Here is a 17,004-nt window from a genome sequence, read left to right on the forward strand (position 1 = left end):
CTTACCGGAACTCATCCTTGCTGGAAAGACTACGTATTCCGCCCCAACTTGTGTTGGACAGAAAGTCCACAGGGCTGCTGACGTGCTGAGTGATCGGAAACCTCAGCAGGAAGTCTAACTCCTGCGGCTGAATCTCCTCGTTCATCAGCAGAATCTGAGCAACAAGAAAGGATGATGGAAGAAGATGAGTTTATTGAAAAAATTTACATTCAAACTCTAATCATAACATACATTCAAACAAACAAACAAAATCGTCTGATGAAAGGAATAATGACTTTTGATGATCATCTTTTGTGTAAAAACAAGGATGACGAGAAGAGTACATTAGTTTGACAGGTAGTTAATCGAATATGTGCACATTATTGCCAAATTACCACTATGTATCAAAGTTTCAGGGCGCATAAAGGCGATTTTCAAAATTTAACAATCACAAAAGTGTGCTAGTAATGCTAAATGCCTTCTAATCTGCCTTGTACTTTTATAAGAGAAAGAACAGTGTGGTTAAGGTTGTGAAAGACTGAATTACTGAAAACCAGCATCACAAAAAAGCAAACCTTATCCGATATGCAACTACTAGTGGTCAGTAAGCTTTTAAATATATCATTAAGAAATTTCAAAACTTCTGCAAGCATAAAAAACAATATATTGAACATTTTTCAGAGGAAACAAATTAGAGGTCAAATGCTCAATGGAAAGTAGAACTTTTAAATGATTAGCCCAGGTGGGTAAACATACCTGAAAAGCCATCTGCGATGAGAAGATGAGTTTATCACATTCAAACAATCCTCGAGTAGTGTAAACAAACACAAAATATGTGATGCAGTCTATGAGGTTCAGGACTCTGGTCTCAACATCTGCAGCCGCTTCTGCCTTATCAATAGCTTTTTGAAATACCACACAGAATGCCTGAAACATCAATATCTTTTTGAAAAACCACACAGAATGCCTAAAACAGCAGTAGCTTTTTAAAATACCACACAGAATGCCTGAAACATCAATAGCTTTTTGAAACACCACACAGAATGCCTAAAACATCAATATCTTTTTAAAATACCACACAGAATGCCTGAAACATCAATATCTTTTTGAAACACCACACAGAATGCCTAAAACAGCAGTAGCTTTTTAAAATACCACACAGAATGCCTGAAACATCAATAGCTTTTTGAAACACCATACAGAATGCCTAAAACAGCAATATATGAAACACCACACAGAATGCCTGAAACGGTGGAGGGTTGCGTGCCACATTGTGACACACAGTCGTGTGAGATGGGCCATAGGGTCACTCATCCCATACAAATCACCTGGACCTGATGAGGTAAGACCTGTCTGTCTCCAGCAAGGTATCGATATTTTACTTCCGGCAATGAGTAAGTTGTTCAGGGCCAGCTTGGCCCTGGGACACATTCCCCCGGCCTGGAGCATCTCAAGGGTGGTTTTCATCCCAAAACCTGGCAAGGCAAGTTACACGGATCCCAAGTCCTTCCGTCCCATCTCTCTGTCCTCATTCCTGTTGAAGACCCTAGAGAAACTGGTGCTGAGGTATGTGGGGGACACAGTCCTCAGAGTCAATCCCCTACATAGAAACCGCCTATACCCCAGGAAGATCCTGTGACTCTGCCCTACATCACCTGGTAAGCAGAATCGACAAGGCGTTTGAGTTCAAGGAGATTGCCCTTGGGGCGTTCCTTGACATCCAGGGCGCCTTTGACAACACTGAAACCCAGGCTGTTATCAATGCTGCCAGAGCTCGTGGATTCCATGAGGTGGTGTGCAGGTGGGTAGAGTCTCTACTTAAGAGGAGGAAGGTAAGACTCTCTCTTCATAATGAGGTTCTGGAGGCCAGGACCACACGAGGGTGTCCACAGGGGGGTGTACTCTCTCCTCTTCTCTGGAACCTTGTTGTGGACGACTTAATTAGATCTCTCAGTGATAGTGGTGTATTCATTCAAGGATACGCGGACGACATTGTGATACTAGTTATGGGTAAATTCAATAACACGGTCTCCGACCTCATGAACACAGCCTTGAGGTCAGTTGGACAATGGTGCACAGAGGTAGGCCTTTCTATCAACCCCTCCAAAGTGGCGGTTATCCCCTTCACGAGGAGGCGCGATCTAAATGGCATAGGACCTCTGAGACTACAAGACACAGTGCTTGAAATGCAGAATCAGGTAAAGTACCTGGGGGTGGTATTGGACCGAAAGCTGCAATGGGGGCCACAACTCCAAAAGGTCATTGATCGAGGTAAGTGGTTACTCATGGCCTGCAGACGGATGGTGGGAGGAACCTGGGGGCTCAAGCCGGTGCTCATGCACTGGCTATTTGTCTCCGTGGTAAGGCCCGCCATGACATACGGCTCACTCGTGTGGTGGCCCAAGATGGACTCAGTGTCGGCGGTGAGAGATCTGGCTGCCGTCCAAAGACTTGCCTGTCTCATCATCACGGGCGCAATGAGCAGCTGTCCGGGAGCCTCACTGGACTGCCTTCTCAACCTCACTCCGATTGACCTGTATGTCAAGGTCACTGCGAGGAGGACTGCCTACAGACTCCAGTGTGAAAACCTTTGGTTGGATGTTGGAGGATCCCGAGGTCACTCTCGGATCACTCAGCAGGTAAGAGGGGAGGTAATGGACATGCCCTCGGATCACATGCCGACTCGATTCTTCTTCGCCAGACCATTCACTGTCCTCCTTCCGTCCAGGGATGAGTGGATGTCCGGTGGGAATCCTCTTCCACAATGCGACCTTGAATGGTATACTGATGGTTCTAAGGTAAGAAGTGGGACTGGGGCTGGAATTCATGGAGTGCAGAACAGGGTGGACATTTGTCTTCCTATGGGCACTCACCCAACTGTGTTCCAGGCCGAAATGACTGTGATTATGGTATGTGCCAGGGAAAACCTGAGGCTAGGCTTCAGGGACATCAACATTTCCATTTTTACAGACAGCCAGGCTGCGCTCAAAGCGCTTGACTCCTATGAATTCAATTCTAAGGTGGTCTGGGACTGCCTTTCTGCGGTATGTGACCTGGGCAGGCGCAACAAGGTAACGCTCTGTTGGGTTCCTGGGCACTCAGGGATAGAAGGGAATGAGGTGGCTGACAGGCTAGCAAATGTCGCGTCAGCCTCAGACTTTGTGGGACCACAGCCTTTCTGTGGAATCTCTCGTGGGCATGCATGTCACTCAGTCATGGCATGGGCTCAGGAGGAACACAGGAAAAGATGGGTTAGGCTTCAGCACCATAGGGTAAGTAAGCTCACCCTCTTCTCCCCTTCCCAGAGGGTCGCCTCCAATGCCCTACGCTTGGACAGGAGGCGACTCAGACAGATCACAGGAATGGTCACTGGACATGGCTTTCTGAAATTACACCTGCATCGCTTGAGGATCCACAATGGTGACACTGCGTGTAGGAAATGTGGGCAATCAGAGGAGACTGCTGATAACCTACTCTACGACTGCACAGCTCTGAATGAGGTAAGGGACAGTACTCTTGGTGCAATGACAAGGGGCAGACACCTTCCTCAGGAGGAGCTCATTGACAGGATGCTGGAGTTCATTAAGCAACTCAGGTTTGACGGACTCTGAAGTACCATGTGGGGAGCGCAAAAAGCCCATCAGTGGCTGACGTGCAACAGGACAAGGTCCGCCCCTACAGAATCAATCAATCAATCAATGCCTGAAACATCAATAGCTTTTTGAAACCCCACACGGAGTGCCTAAAACAGCAGTAGCTTTTTAAAATACCACACAGAATGCCTGAAACATCAATAGCTTTTTGAAACACCACACGGAGTGCCTGAAACATCAATAGCTTTTTGAAACACCACACAGAATGCCTAAAACAGCGATAGCTTTTTGAAACACCATACAGAATGCTTGAAAAATCAATAGCTTTTTGAAACACCACACAGAATGCCTTAAACATCAATAGCTTTTTGAAACACCACACAGAATGCCTGAAACATAAATAGCTTTTTGAAATTTTACACAGAATGCCTGAAACAGCAACAGCTTTTTGAAACACCACACAGAATGCCTAAAACAGCGATAGCTTTTTGAAACACCATACAGAATGCTTGAAAAATCAATAGCTTTTTGAAACACCACACAGAATGCCTTAAACATCAATAGCTTTTTGAAACACCACACAGAATGCCTGAAACATAAATAGCTTTTTGAAATTTTACACAGAATGCCTGAAACAGCAACAGCTTTTTGGAACACCACACAGAATGCCTGAAACATCAATAGCTTTTTGAAACACCACACATAATGCCTGAAACATTAATAGCTTTTTGAAATACCACACAGAATGCCTGAAACAGCGACAGCTTTTTGGAACTCCATAAAAAAAATGGAATGGAAAGATATGCTAAAAATTAGACTAGAAAAGGAAGATTCTGAGGACCAAGAGAACTGGCGAGGCCAAGTACCAGCTTGGGTACAAGTGGCCATGGCAGTAAGTAATGCCTGAAACATAAATGGCTTTTTGAAATACACAGCAGAATGCTTAAATACCCATTCCTCAATCATTTAGTTTGGTGTTGTACTTAACACATGTCGAATCTATGTGATGAGTTTAAATTTTCAACTTAGAAACTCAAGTGGATCCAAAGTATTTTCTAGACTGAGGTGTACCCTGCTGGTTTCTGTTGAAAACAAGAAAATAGCAAAGAAATATTTATAATAGATCCATAGTGGGTAAATATAGTTCTTCACAATATCTTTTTCATACATCCTTAAAGTAGCCTACACATGGGACTGGCAACAATGACGTCTCCATTTCAATGTAAACAGTGGAAGATTGGAGTCAACGGCCATTATTCATCACAACGACAACATTTGTCACATTATCATCACCTTTAGAGAGAACTGGTAGATCGGGTTGATAGTGTTGAGGTCGTTGAGTATGAAGTACAACAGGGAAGCTCTCGCTGCCGCAGGTCTGTAATGTTCTCGAGCCTCGTCAATCTTCGCTGAGGTGATTTTTGCCTCTGCGACTTTCTGCTCGATCTCCGCTGCAGTACGTTTAGTCGTCTCTAGGTTCTCTACTAGCGCAGTGTCACCGAGGATGTTGCCTAGAAGAAGACAATTTCTGTGAGTCAACTAATATTTAGAATTAATGATTAGTTTTGCTTAGTTGACTAAATCAACAGCGGGGTTATAATTTGCACTGCCAAAATTATCAGCAGAACATTTGCTAATGGCAATAATAATTTTACACTTGCAAATGAAACATGAATAATTATCAATTAATACAACCAACTAATAATGAGTTGATGAGAGCAATAAGAAATGGAAAGCCATTGTCCTTGGGATCCTATGGTAGCTCATCTTGTGTTTTTACAAAATTGCAGGGAATCTTAACATTGTATTGTAAGGCAAGCATAAGGTAAGGTGTACAAGCATACACCTGAAACTAATTGTCAAATTCAAGTAAATTATATTGTGTTTACTATAAAAATGTAAAGGTGTCATTAGAAATTGCAGGCTAGAGCCTACTCCTAAGATGTGAAGGTAGGTCAAAAGAATGTAACATAGCATAGGCATACAGAACAACCTACTATACTACTATAAAAGTACTACCTAATTAGATAGTCTATTATACCTATATGGAGGGAAAAATTTGATCCTGAGCAAAAACATGAAAAAAAAGGATTTTAACCTTTGAGAATAAAGTTCTAAGAACTATACATGGTCCAGTGTGTGAAGATGGAGTATGGAGAATACATCACAACCAAGAGTTTAAAGAATCATTCCGAGAACCCGATGTTGTAGGAGAGGTAAAAGCAGAAGGCTAAGGTGAGTTGGCCATATCTTGAGGAGAAATGAGGAGAGCTTGTTGAAGAAGGTACTAAGGGGATATCCGAGGGGAAGGAGACCGGTAGGAATGTCAAAGGCCAGCTGATGGGATCAAGTCTGCAAAGATATGGAAAAAATGAGACAAATACAGGAAGATACAGACTGAGAGAACTGGCGACAACGTGTTGGCGAGGCCAAGTACCAGCTTGGCAGTAAGTAAGTAATTAAGTAGGTATTATGCCTATTATCGTACCTGTTGTAACTGTAACATAAACTACTTACCACCAGCTGATGAAAGTCTAGAAAGCAAATCGTCCTCAAGTGTTTTCAGAGCGATCTTGAAATCGTTTTGTTGTTTTGTAAGCTCTGCCTAAACCGTAAAAATACAAATTACAACCTTAATGTAAATATTACAGGCTAAATATCAATTAATAGGTCACAAATGTAGCATGAGAGAACAAATAAAATTGTATATGTTTGCGGTGACGTTTTTCACAAATAATTACATCCATCCATGCTAAACTTCTTTTTGTCGGTCTTTGAATCCAAAGTTAGTTGAATTGAGCTGTTGATGGAGTGTTCTGATTTAAGTTACTGATTTATGTCAAATACGCCATTCCTTTGACCATTTTCTCAATGAAGACAAGCAAAACACAAGAGACAACCCTGTACATTTTCACAACTATATACCTTGAGCTCCTCAAGATCAGGTCGTTCTGCCTTGACGACTTCAGCCAACAGCTGATCCTCCAGTCCATCTCGTGTGACAGTGAAGTTGATGAGCGTCGTCTGCGCCTGCATCTCCGGTTTGTAATGTGGGTTGGCCAGTTTGGTGTGCAGGATCAGACGGAAGTTGGGGTTGTATTCCACTTCCTTGTCGCCCATCTTGATGGCCCTGAGGAAATGAGAAAACTACATGAGTGAGAATTCTCGAATGTATATTTGAATATCATTGTTCCAATGTTGAATGATGTTATATAGGAAATCATCATAGAGAGGCCCTCAGAAAGAGGATGAAGGACACAGGCTAGATGTCAAACCTGACAAAGATAAACTTATACCTACTCATGCTAAAAACATTACTTAGCTTTTGATTCTTGCTACACCACCAGGAAGCTGCCACATTTTGATATTAAGTAAGTATCCATATCCACATTGTTTTTGATCGGGTAGCCTCCCGATGTAGACGCAATAGAGTCCATACCAAAAAACCAATGCACCAGTTCCCTACTTTTGAGACCCCTATATCTCCCCAATATATCCCTACCTATCTATTCAGACTCCATAAATCCTCCTAACCTCAATTAAGATATAAACGCTACTTTTCCTCTCAGCTAGCTTTTAAGTAGTTTTTTAAAAGGTTATGTGTAAATACACTAAATACAGAAATATTTAATGTTTTTTTTTTATAGTATAGTATCCTAGTGTAGTCTTTTATTGTGGTGACAGTTGGCAACTCTGAAAATCACTCCAGTTTAGAACTGTAACTGACATTTATCTTCAATCTACTCTTTGAAGAAGTCATACATCAGGACTAAATATCAGTGTTATGTTCTGTGTTTGTTTATAGTGTATGTATTAGCCCCTGGACTCCAATTTTCTCAGGTGATTTATTTGAACTCTATTCCTTTGAACAAATTCATTCACATTTAAGTAAGCCTCCTACTTACTCTTACTCTTACTCCCAGGGCCATTTATATCAGAGGTGATATTTGGCCGCACCAACAAATCTTCGCCAAGTTAACCGGTCTTTCGCATCATCCTCCGTTGCCCCAATTCTCAAGTAAGCCTCCTAACCTCACAAAAATCTGGTAAGACTTGTATAAAATTTCTAAGATCTAATAAAAAAAAAAACATACATCTACAGCTGTTAAAATACATAGTTAACCACGTACCGGCCCTTCTTGATGAGGTTGCGGCCTAGCAGCGGGTCCAGCACTGGGTCCAAGTTCTCTCCGATATTCTCCAACAGAACTGTCTTCCCCTGGGTCAAGCTACTCTCCAACGTCTCCATTGCTCCCCTCTGACCCAGCCGGATCACTACGAGACCCTCCCCGTACTTCTGCTTGATCCATTTTACTCCTTGCAACTGATAGTTGAAAAAGACAGTGTATTTACTTTTGAAAACATCAAGAACTTAAGATTTCCTTGATTAAATACTAAAAACCGTTTAAATATCCCAATACCCCATACGGATGTATTTCAACCATATACCAGATGGATTTACATTTCATATTTCCCCAGGTGGCTTCACCAAGGGGCAGATTATTTCATGGGTGGAATTTGAAATATTTGCAAAGTTATAAATTTTCTTATAGTACACTGACCAATGAGAAAGTCACATACATCTCCAGTGTAATAATTCCTGTCAGCTTTAGAATCTTCTCAAGTTTCCCTAGTAGTTATTACGAAGAGGCACTACTTAGAATTGTGTTACAGTAACAGTGTACAATGTATCTGTGAGCTACAGTCATTGAAATTCCAATGGGGATTGATTTCGAGCGACACCAGTCACCGTCAGATAATATCCAATTGAAGAGAAGTGTCGGGAGTGTATATCGTTAAGTTAGAAAACGTTTAATTTACGATCTATTATGTTTGTATTGTAGCGTAAACTCAAAATGCTAAGATGTTATTTAATATTTTGCGGATAATTTGTATGTTTTCAAAATGTACTGTATTCATTCGTTTTTGTATTAACTTAGATGGTTCAAATATTTTGAATGGGGACAAGTGTTCGATGAAAAGGTGTCTTTTAATTGAACATTACCTGAGGATCTATCATGAGAGGCCACCGATCAGAGTTGGAGAGGATTGTAGCGTTTTCTGTAGACATCCGATCAGAAGGCAGTCCCTCGTTGTTCCAGATAGCAATCTGAGCGTCGTCTGTCAGTAAAGTCAACGGATCTAGGCCCTCAGTGATAGGAACTGGAGGCTGTACAACGATAACTTTTGTGTAAATATAAACAGATAGAACTGTAGAAATAGGTTAAAGTGACAGTGTGTGTGAGGTAGGACAATGAAGGTGTGTCGGGTGATCATGGTAGCAGTGGGAATGGAAGGTGGTGTGATAAAACAACTAAAGTGATCAGTTTATTTGGTGAGGAGACTATATGATGTCCCCGGTCACAACGTATTATCTAACATTACATTGAGCTACCACATCAAATACAAGTAGCCAGGAAGAATTAAGAAGAGAGAAATATACCATGAATTATTGCGGTTAGTACACTTCACTACACCTTACAAAAAAAAAAAAACACAGATTTTACAGGTATAAAGGTCATAATATGGAATACCACACACAATAGATGGAAAGTCACACACTGGATATTTCATAAATTTTTGTTGTCCTAGGACGCTAGGCACGAGCCTGGGATTGTTTTTCACATTACTTCAGGCTAGACCTAAGGGTTGAAGCATTATCACTAGGGATGGACGAGATTGGATTTTTAGTTCGAGACGAGACGAGACGAGATTTTTTATTTCTCATAAAATTTCGAGACGAGATTTCTCTTCTCATACACAACGGGAAATGCACGTTCGAAATTTTTACCTGATTTTGTAACATTGTTAGATGACTGTTTAAATACTAAAATAATGATAATAGGCAAGAATATTTACAATCTTTCATTAAATAACATCAGCATAACATTTTTTTATTAATCACGCCTAACTTATTAAAAATGCCTACGATTAGGAAACATGGTGATATCAGTTAGGATAGAGTTCAACTTATCCTAAAATAAAATAAATCATAAAATAAAAGCAATATTAATTTTTATAAAATAGTTACTTGTTTTGACTTTTTTTATGGTAATAAAACATTCCTCACACTGCTTACACTTAACAAAACTTCTCAAATGTTATTAAAGTAATATTATTAAAATAATGAAAGTAATATTTACATTAAAAGAATTAAAGTAATATTTACATTAAAAGAATTAATTAAATAAGAACGCCTTCGAAAAGGAAACGCAACTACAACACGCTCCTGTATTGCATTGACTTTCTGCAGGCGTTTTTAATTTTTTTTTTTTTTTTTTTATTCTCGTCTCGATACAAATCTCGGCCAAAAAGTAATCTCGTCTCGTGTAACGAGATTGAAAATTTCCAGAAAATTTCCCGAAATTTCGAGACTTGACCATCCCTAATTATCACTTAGATAAAATCCATTGGTGACTTAGCGGGATTTGAATCCGGGACCTAAGGGACTGAAGTCCTGCGCTCTAACCACTACACCAGCTCGCTCCCCAAGGATATTTCATACAATACTGTAATACAGTAAGGTGGGGAAGTTGAGTGAAATATGAGTGTTGATCGAATGGTTAGACAACCATCTTGTTACTGATTCAGGTAAGTTGATCCTTTTCTGAAAATAATTTACTAAAAGCTCAATGACAACAGGGTCCAGTTTCAAACCGTTAAAAAGCTCTTCAAACTTTTCTCAGAATCTAAATTGAGGAACCTGTCAAATATATATACTGTTTTGTTCTAAGTATTCTTATATTAATTTTTAATTTTAATGCACTCTAATAATATGTAACTGATTTCACCACAATCTCCATTTAAATACCATTTCAAATAGTTAAATGTTTTCCTCATAGAGTGCATCAGTATCTTCAAACCCCAATGGTTTCAAGACTAGCTCTCTGATTGGTCACTGATATGTATCACATGACCAACTCCTTCCTTCAGTAGAGTAGTGGCACACTCTTGGGCAAGTCCTGTTGCTATGAGGACTTAACATGCCTTTTCTCCTACATTTTCAAATACCATAAACCTCTTTACCAACATAAATATTTACCGCTGGCTTATAACTTATTATAAAGACAATTGAAGTGTTTTTTAACATCATATAGTGTGAAAAAGTGAACTTATCAACATTATAGCATTTCAGGATTCATCAAAGGGGGCCCCCAGTCTACGCATCAGTTTAATAACAAAAGGTTAGTGTATCCAATTCAAAATTACTATAATACAGTCCACATTGCTTTCTAATTAACATAAATTCCCCACATTTTTGGTACTTCGAGCCGGACGGATAAACTCAGTGCGTTGGAAATATTTAAAGAATTGTTAAGATTTAATTTCATTGTGAAATACATTTTTTATTTTATCACAAACACATTTTTATAATTTGTGAACATTTATTAAATAAGCCAGTGTTGTTTTGTTGATTTTTTTAAATCATAGGACATTGTACTATATATTTTCAAAATCAAACATATTTAAGTTTGATGATTTTTCATATTTCATTTCCAAACATGCACAAAAGTGAAAGTCTAGTTTCATGTCCAATTTAAATATTCATGATTATATATCAGCCATTTCATATGGGCCTTATCTCTAGCAGACATACCCCCCTTCCCCTCTCAGCATTCTGTTTGCATTCCAGGATATTCATTGTGTAGCCAGAAATAAATATCCTTCCTTTCCTTGTTCTGATTATCTACAAATGTTATTGATTCTCATCTATCACGAAAACAGCTGATTGCTTTGTACAGTAATATTGTCGATTGATCATTATTGTATTAAATGATACTTCTGGAACTTCTGGAAAGAAAATTAAAATGTAAATAATTTAGTGTGATTTTATATTGCAAATACTTTGCAAAATAAGTTATTGAAATTTCTAGTGAAGAAATAACTTTAATTTATAAATTCCAAGGTGGAGTTTATACAGACCTTTTGAGTTTTATTGTGTGTTTGACTATTCTATTCCAAAATGAGATTTTTATCTTTTGTCAAGCAAAGTCAACTTATTGAACAAAGACTTAGTAGTATTGACAAGCAAGTTACAACATTAAGTACTGTTCAAGCCCTTGAATCTTTAAATGATCAACAAATAAATAGAATAAAGTTACTTTCAACTGCAGCTTCTCAAAAACATGCAGAATTTGAAAAAATTGTTAATAAGTTGTTCTCTACAACTCCCCTACCTGAAGACATCGTAGATGAAAAGGTAACCGAACTTCAAGATAAAATATCTGACCTGTACATAAATATTAGTAGCTTATGTAGCACATTGATACCTACACCTGCAGTATCTGAGCAATTGAATCAGTCCACCGCTAGTTCAACAGCACAAGCTGTGGCTGTACCTCCGACAATAAAATTGCCTTCATTGGATTTAGGTAAATTCTCTGGTCAACCAGACCAGTGGATGTCGTTTCATAGCATATTTGAAAATGCAGTTCATACTAATGAGTCACTCAGTAACATAGAAAAATTTACATATTTGCTATCCTGTCTCTCAGATGAGCCATTGAGTTTGGTGAAATCTTTGCCTCTTAACGCTGCGAACTATGCTATAGCATGGCAATCTCTGATAGATAGATACCACAATACAAGGTTGCTAATCACTCTTCATACTAACAATATCTTAGATTTGCCTCAACTTACTAGGCCTACTGTCAAACAATTGCGGAAATTTCTCTCAGTTTACAATGAAAACTACCAGGCCTTAAAAACTCTTGGTCATGATATTGCTAATGAAAGTTTGCTTTTGACAACGCATATTTTGCGTAAATTTGATTCTGCTCTCCGCACTAAGTTTGAACACTCACGTAATGACTCAAAAAAGGTCCCTACTATCAATGAATTAATTCTTTTCTTGGAAAATAAATGTACACAAGAGGAGGCTGCGGAGTTAGCTTCTGTTTCGAACAAAACATTTTCACCAAATGAAAATAAGAGCAACCACCCAATCAAATCTAATTTTGCGAATAAGGCTAAAACTAATAGGGCTAATGTTATATTGTTGTCGTCTAACGACAAAGATCGAATGCTTAAATGTATTTATTGCTCCGCTACTACTCACATAGTATTCAAATGTCCTAAATTTGGGGGCATTAATACTAAAGACAGGTTTGACTTCATTAAGAGTAAAGACTTATGTGTAAACTGTTTTGGTATGCACAAACCTAAAATGTGTAAATCTAAACAGACTTGTCTTACTTGCTCAAAACGACATCATACTCTCCTGCATTTTGACCAGGCTCAAACAAGATTGAATGAAGCAAACACTGATCCCTGTACAAGTAATGTTAAGTCCCCTGATCATGTCAATCAATCGAATACTCTTATGGGTTTGGCTCGTACTCAGAATAATACTGTATTGCTTGCAACCGCTTTAGTGAAAGTTTCTACTCACAAAGGAAACGGTCTCGTTTTGCGTGCTGTTTTGGATAGCGCCTCACAAACCACACTTATTTCAGAAAGTTGTGCAAATATATTAAATGTAAAACGCTCTGCTGTTGGTGTCCCTGATATCAAAGGAATTTCTGTGGCTAACATAAAGCCTAAAGGTTTCACACATCTGAATATCTCTTCCCTCAGTGGGTCAAATTTGGCCTCTTCTCATCCTGTTCTTATTCTTGATCAGATTACAAGTAACCTGCCTCGAGTTCAGCTCTCACCCTTCATCAAAGCTCAGCTGAAAAAATACATGCTAGCCGATCCAACCTTTGACTTGCCAGGTCCCATTGATTTATTGATAGGAGCGGATCTATTCCCTCAAACTTTACTTGAGCCGCCTGTAAGTATGGGAGAAAATTTACCCTTCATTATGAGAACAATTTTTGGCTTTGTTGTGCTTGGTGCCGCACCTATTGCTCCCTCCAATCAACCGCTTCAATTTAGTGGAATATCCACTCTTCTCTCAACTAACGACTTAGATCTTCATGCTACTCTTCAACGATTCTGGTCAATTGAAGAACCGCCTCAAACTTTGAAAATTTCGCCAACTGATGCAGAGTGTGAAAAACATTTCCTAAACTCACACTCACGTGACAATACCGGTAGATATATCTGTCGTTTACCGTTTAAGGAATCCCCTCAGAAATTGGGTCTTTCAGCACCTGTAGCTAAACGTATGTTTAACTCACTTGAAAATAAATTTGCTGCTCAACCAGACTTCAAGATGAAATATGTTGAATTCATGCAAGATTATGAGACTTCTGGTCATATGGAAATTTGTGAATCAATTCCGCCCTCAGACGAACCTCACTTCTTCCTACCTCATCATGGTGTTTTTAAAGGAGACAAGCTAAGAGTGGTTTTTAACAGTTCGGTCCCAACTTCTACTGGAATCTCGCTTAACAGCTTACAACACCAAGGCCCAAAACTGCATAACGATCCCACTGATATAATTTTTCGCTTTCGACAACATAAATATGTCTTCACATGTGACATAAAACAAATGTTTAGGCAGATATTAATTCATGAAGATGATAGAAAATTTCAATTGATTTACTGGAGAAAAGAGCCCTCTCATCCGATCAAAGTGTATCAGTTAACCACGGTTACATACGGCATGAGTTCAAGTCCATACTTAGCCAATCGTGTTATCCAACAGCTAATGGCCGATGAAGGTGATAACCATCCGCTGGCAGCCAAAGCTCTGCAAGATCAAATCTATGTTGATGACGCTTTGTTAGGTTGTGACACTTTAAATGAAGCCCTTGACTTACAGCAAGATGTTATCGATTTACTACTCAAAGGAGGATTTCAGCTACGAAAATGGTCTTCTAATAATGAAAAACTTCTTGAAAATGTTCCGCTGGATCATCGTGAAACTCCCCTCATGCTTCGAAGCACTGATCAACCTTGTCACAGTGTCCTTGGCTTAAAATGGATACCACAAACAGACAAATTTTCTTATGCTATACCCAAACCCTTAGGAGTACATACAAAGAGAGCACTTCTTTCTTTTATTGCTCAGATTTATGACCCCATGGGGCTAATTTGTCCGCTGGTTTTTTGGGCAAAGGCATTAATGCAGCACATTTGGTGTTTAGGGTTAGAATGGGATACTCAGCTTCCTGAGACACTTTCTGAGAAATGGTCTCAATTTATCAGTGAGCTCTCAGAAATTGACAATCTAAAAATACCTCGCTACCTTCCCATGGTAAACGCCAGTAACATACAATTACACGGCTTTTCAGACGCTAGTGAATCAGGCTATGCTTCATGTGTCTTTTTAAGGCTAGAAGATTCTGATCACAATGTTTCAACTCATTTGTTGATTGCAAAATCAAAGGTAGCTCCGCTTAAACGCACTACAATACCTAGGCTTGAACTATGCGGCGCTCATTTACTTGCCAAGTTGCTTCACTATTGCATCAATAAGTTTGATAAACAGTACCATATTACAGCTATCAATGCGTGGTCAGATTCTATGATTGCTCTGTCATGGATCCACACCCCATCTTACAAGCTAAAACTATTTGTAGCAAATAGAGTAGCTCAGATACAAGAGCTTACTCCTTCATGCATATGGAGACACGTTTCCTCAGCAGAGAACCCTGCTGATTGCGCCTCTCGTGGCCTAACACCATCCGCTTTAATGAATCATGAGCTCTGGTGGTCAGGACCTAAGTGGCTTAAATGGGACTCAATTACATGGCCACAAACTAAACTTTCCCCAGATCCTGAAGAATCTCTTAATGAACTGAAATCAGAGACATTCAACCTCATAACATCAACCGATGACTCTAAACTACATTTTTTAAGTAAATATTCCTCATGGTCTAAACTTGTAAACGTTATGGCTTATGTTCTTCGTTTTATTAAATGTCTAAAGCTAAAGGCAAAAATAACCACTCATTTAACCAAACAGGAATTTGAAAGTGCAACAAATCGCATATGTTGGTGTGTGCAAAAGGAATGCTTTGCAAATGAGATCAAATCGCTTCAAGCTAAGAAAACATGTTCTACCCAAATACAACGGCTTGCACCTTTCTTAGATGAAGAAGGAATCATACGAGTTGGTGGAAGACTGAAAAATTCACCACTTAAGTACAGTGCAAAACATCCCATTTTGCTTCCCAAGAACCATTTTGTAGTCCACCTGCTGATTGATTTCTTTCATAAAATATATCTACATACTCCTTCAAGCAATGTTAATGCAAAACTACTGGATATTGTCTCAGAGAAGTGTTATACGCTCCAGAATATTTAAATGTATTCGATGTTTCAAAGCTAAGCCTAAAATGACAGCACCTTTAATGGGCGACTTACCTGCTGGACGTGTTACGGCTACTCGTTGTTTCAATGTTTCCGCTATGGATTATGCTGGACCTTTTACAGTAAAGGTTCACATCTTACGTCGACTGCAGCCAATTAAAGTCTATCTCTGTTTATTTATATGCTTTGCCACAAAGGCTGTACATTTGGAGATGGTCACAGATCTTTCAGCAGATGCATTCATTGCTTCCTTAACTAGGTTTACTGCCAGACGAGGCACTATATCAGATTTATATTCAGATTGTGCCACCAATTTCATTGGAACAGCCTCAACGCTTAAAAAATGCTTCCAAGACCTAATGATAAAACCTGAAACACAACGGTTTGCCCAGAACAACAAAATAACTTTCCATTTCATACCACCTCGAGCTCCACACCAAGGAGGCTTGTGGGAGCGGGCAATAAAAAGTGCCAAATACCACTTGAAGGGAATCATAGGTACACAAATCCTTACCTATGAAGAGTTTCTAACACTGATTGCTCGTGTTGAGTCAATGTTAAATTCAAGGCCTATTACACCACTCTCTGCAGACCCATCTGACCTTGAAGCATTAACTCCAGGACACTTCCTGACAGGAGGACCTCTGACGTCTCTAATAGAACCTCATCTCACGGATATCTCTGTAAATCGCCTGAAACGGTGGAAACTTGTGCACGCATTTGCTCAACACATATGGAACAGATGGCATAGAGAGTATCTGCAGACCCTCCAAGAACGATCTAAGTGGACTACTCCAGAAGAAAACCTCAAGATCGGAGACTTAGTAATCATTCATGAAGACAATACTCCACCTCTTGCTTGGATGCTTGGTCGAATCATCTCAGCCTCTCCTGGTCAAGATGGCACTGTAAGAGTCGTTCAAATCAAGACATCTACAAAAACCTTAACACGACCTGTAGTTAAGGTTTCCCGCCTTCCTATAAACTAATCTAACATAACTCTGGCTACCAACCCCCTTCCTTATTTTTATTCCTCATATTTCAATCATGCATGTTTCTTGTTTTTCTGTTGAACCGGATCGGTTCAAGGGGGCCGGTATGTCAAATATATATACTGTTTTGTTCTAAGTATTCTTATATTAATTTTTAATTTTAATGCACTCTAATAATATGTAACTGATTTCACCACAATCTCCATTTAAATACCATTTCAAATAGTTAAATGTTT

The 17,004-nt window shown here is 39.2% G+C and overlaps 1 protein-coding gene across 1 annotated transcript in view; it reads right to left on the bottom strand.

Moving 5' to 3' along the window:
- Window positions 1–17,004, bottom strand: part of LOC128995556 (dynein beta chain, ciliary) — a 138,747-nt gene that overhangs the window by 15,340 nt on the left and 106,403 nt on the right. Inside the window, exons 62-68 of the mRNA XM_054420574.1 lie at window positions 8,578–8,742; window positions 7,703–7,896; window positions 6,498–6,702; window positions 6,090–6,177; window positions 4,866–5,083; window positions 736–906; window positions 6–154 (exon numbers count right to left, since the gene is read on the bottom strand). Of these exons, the coding sequence (XP_054276549.1) occupies window positions 6–154; window positions 736–906; window positions 4,866–5,083; window positions 6,090–6,177; window positions 6,498–6,702; window positions 7,703–7,896; window positions 8,578–8,742 (1,190 nt within the window). The remainder of the gene's footprint in view (window positions 1–5; window positions 155–735; window positions 907–4,865; window positions 5,084–6,089; window positions 6,178–6,497; window positions 6,703–7,702; window positions 7,897–8,577; window positions 8,743–17,004) is intronic.

This window comes from Macrosteles quadrilineatus, unplaced genomic scaffold (assembly GCF_028750875.1).
Source record: "Macrosteles quadrilineatus isolate MER2022 unplaced genomic scaffold, UCM_ALF_1.0 Scaffold_5__1_contigs__length_97177068, whole genome shotgun sequence".
NCBI lineage: Eukaryota > Metazoa > Arthropoda > Insecta > Hemiptera > Cicadellidae > Macrosteles > Macrosteles quadrilineatus.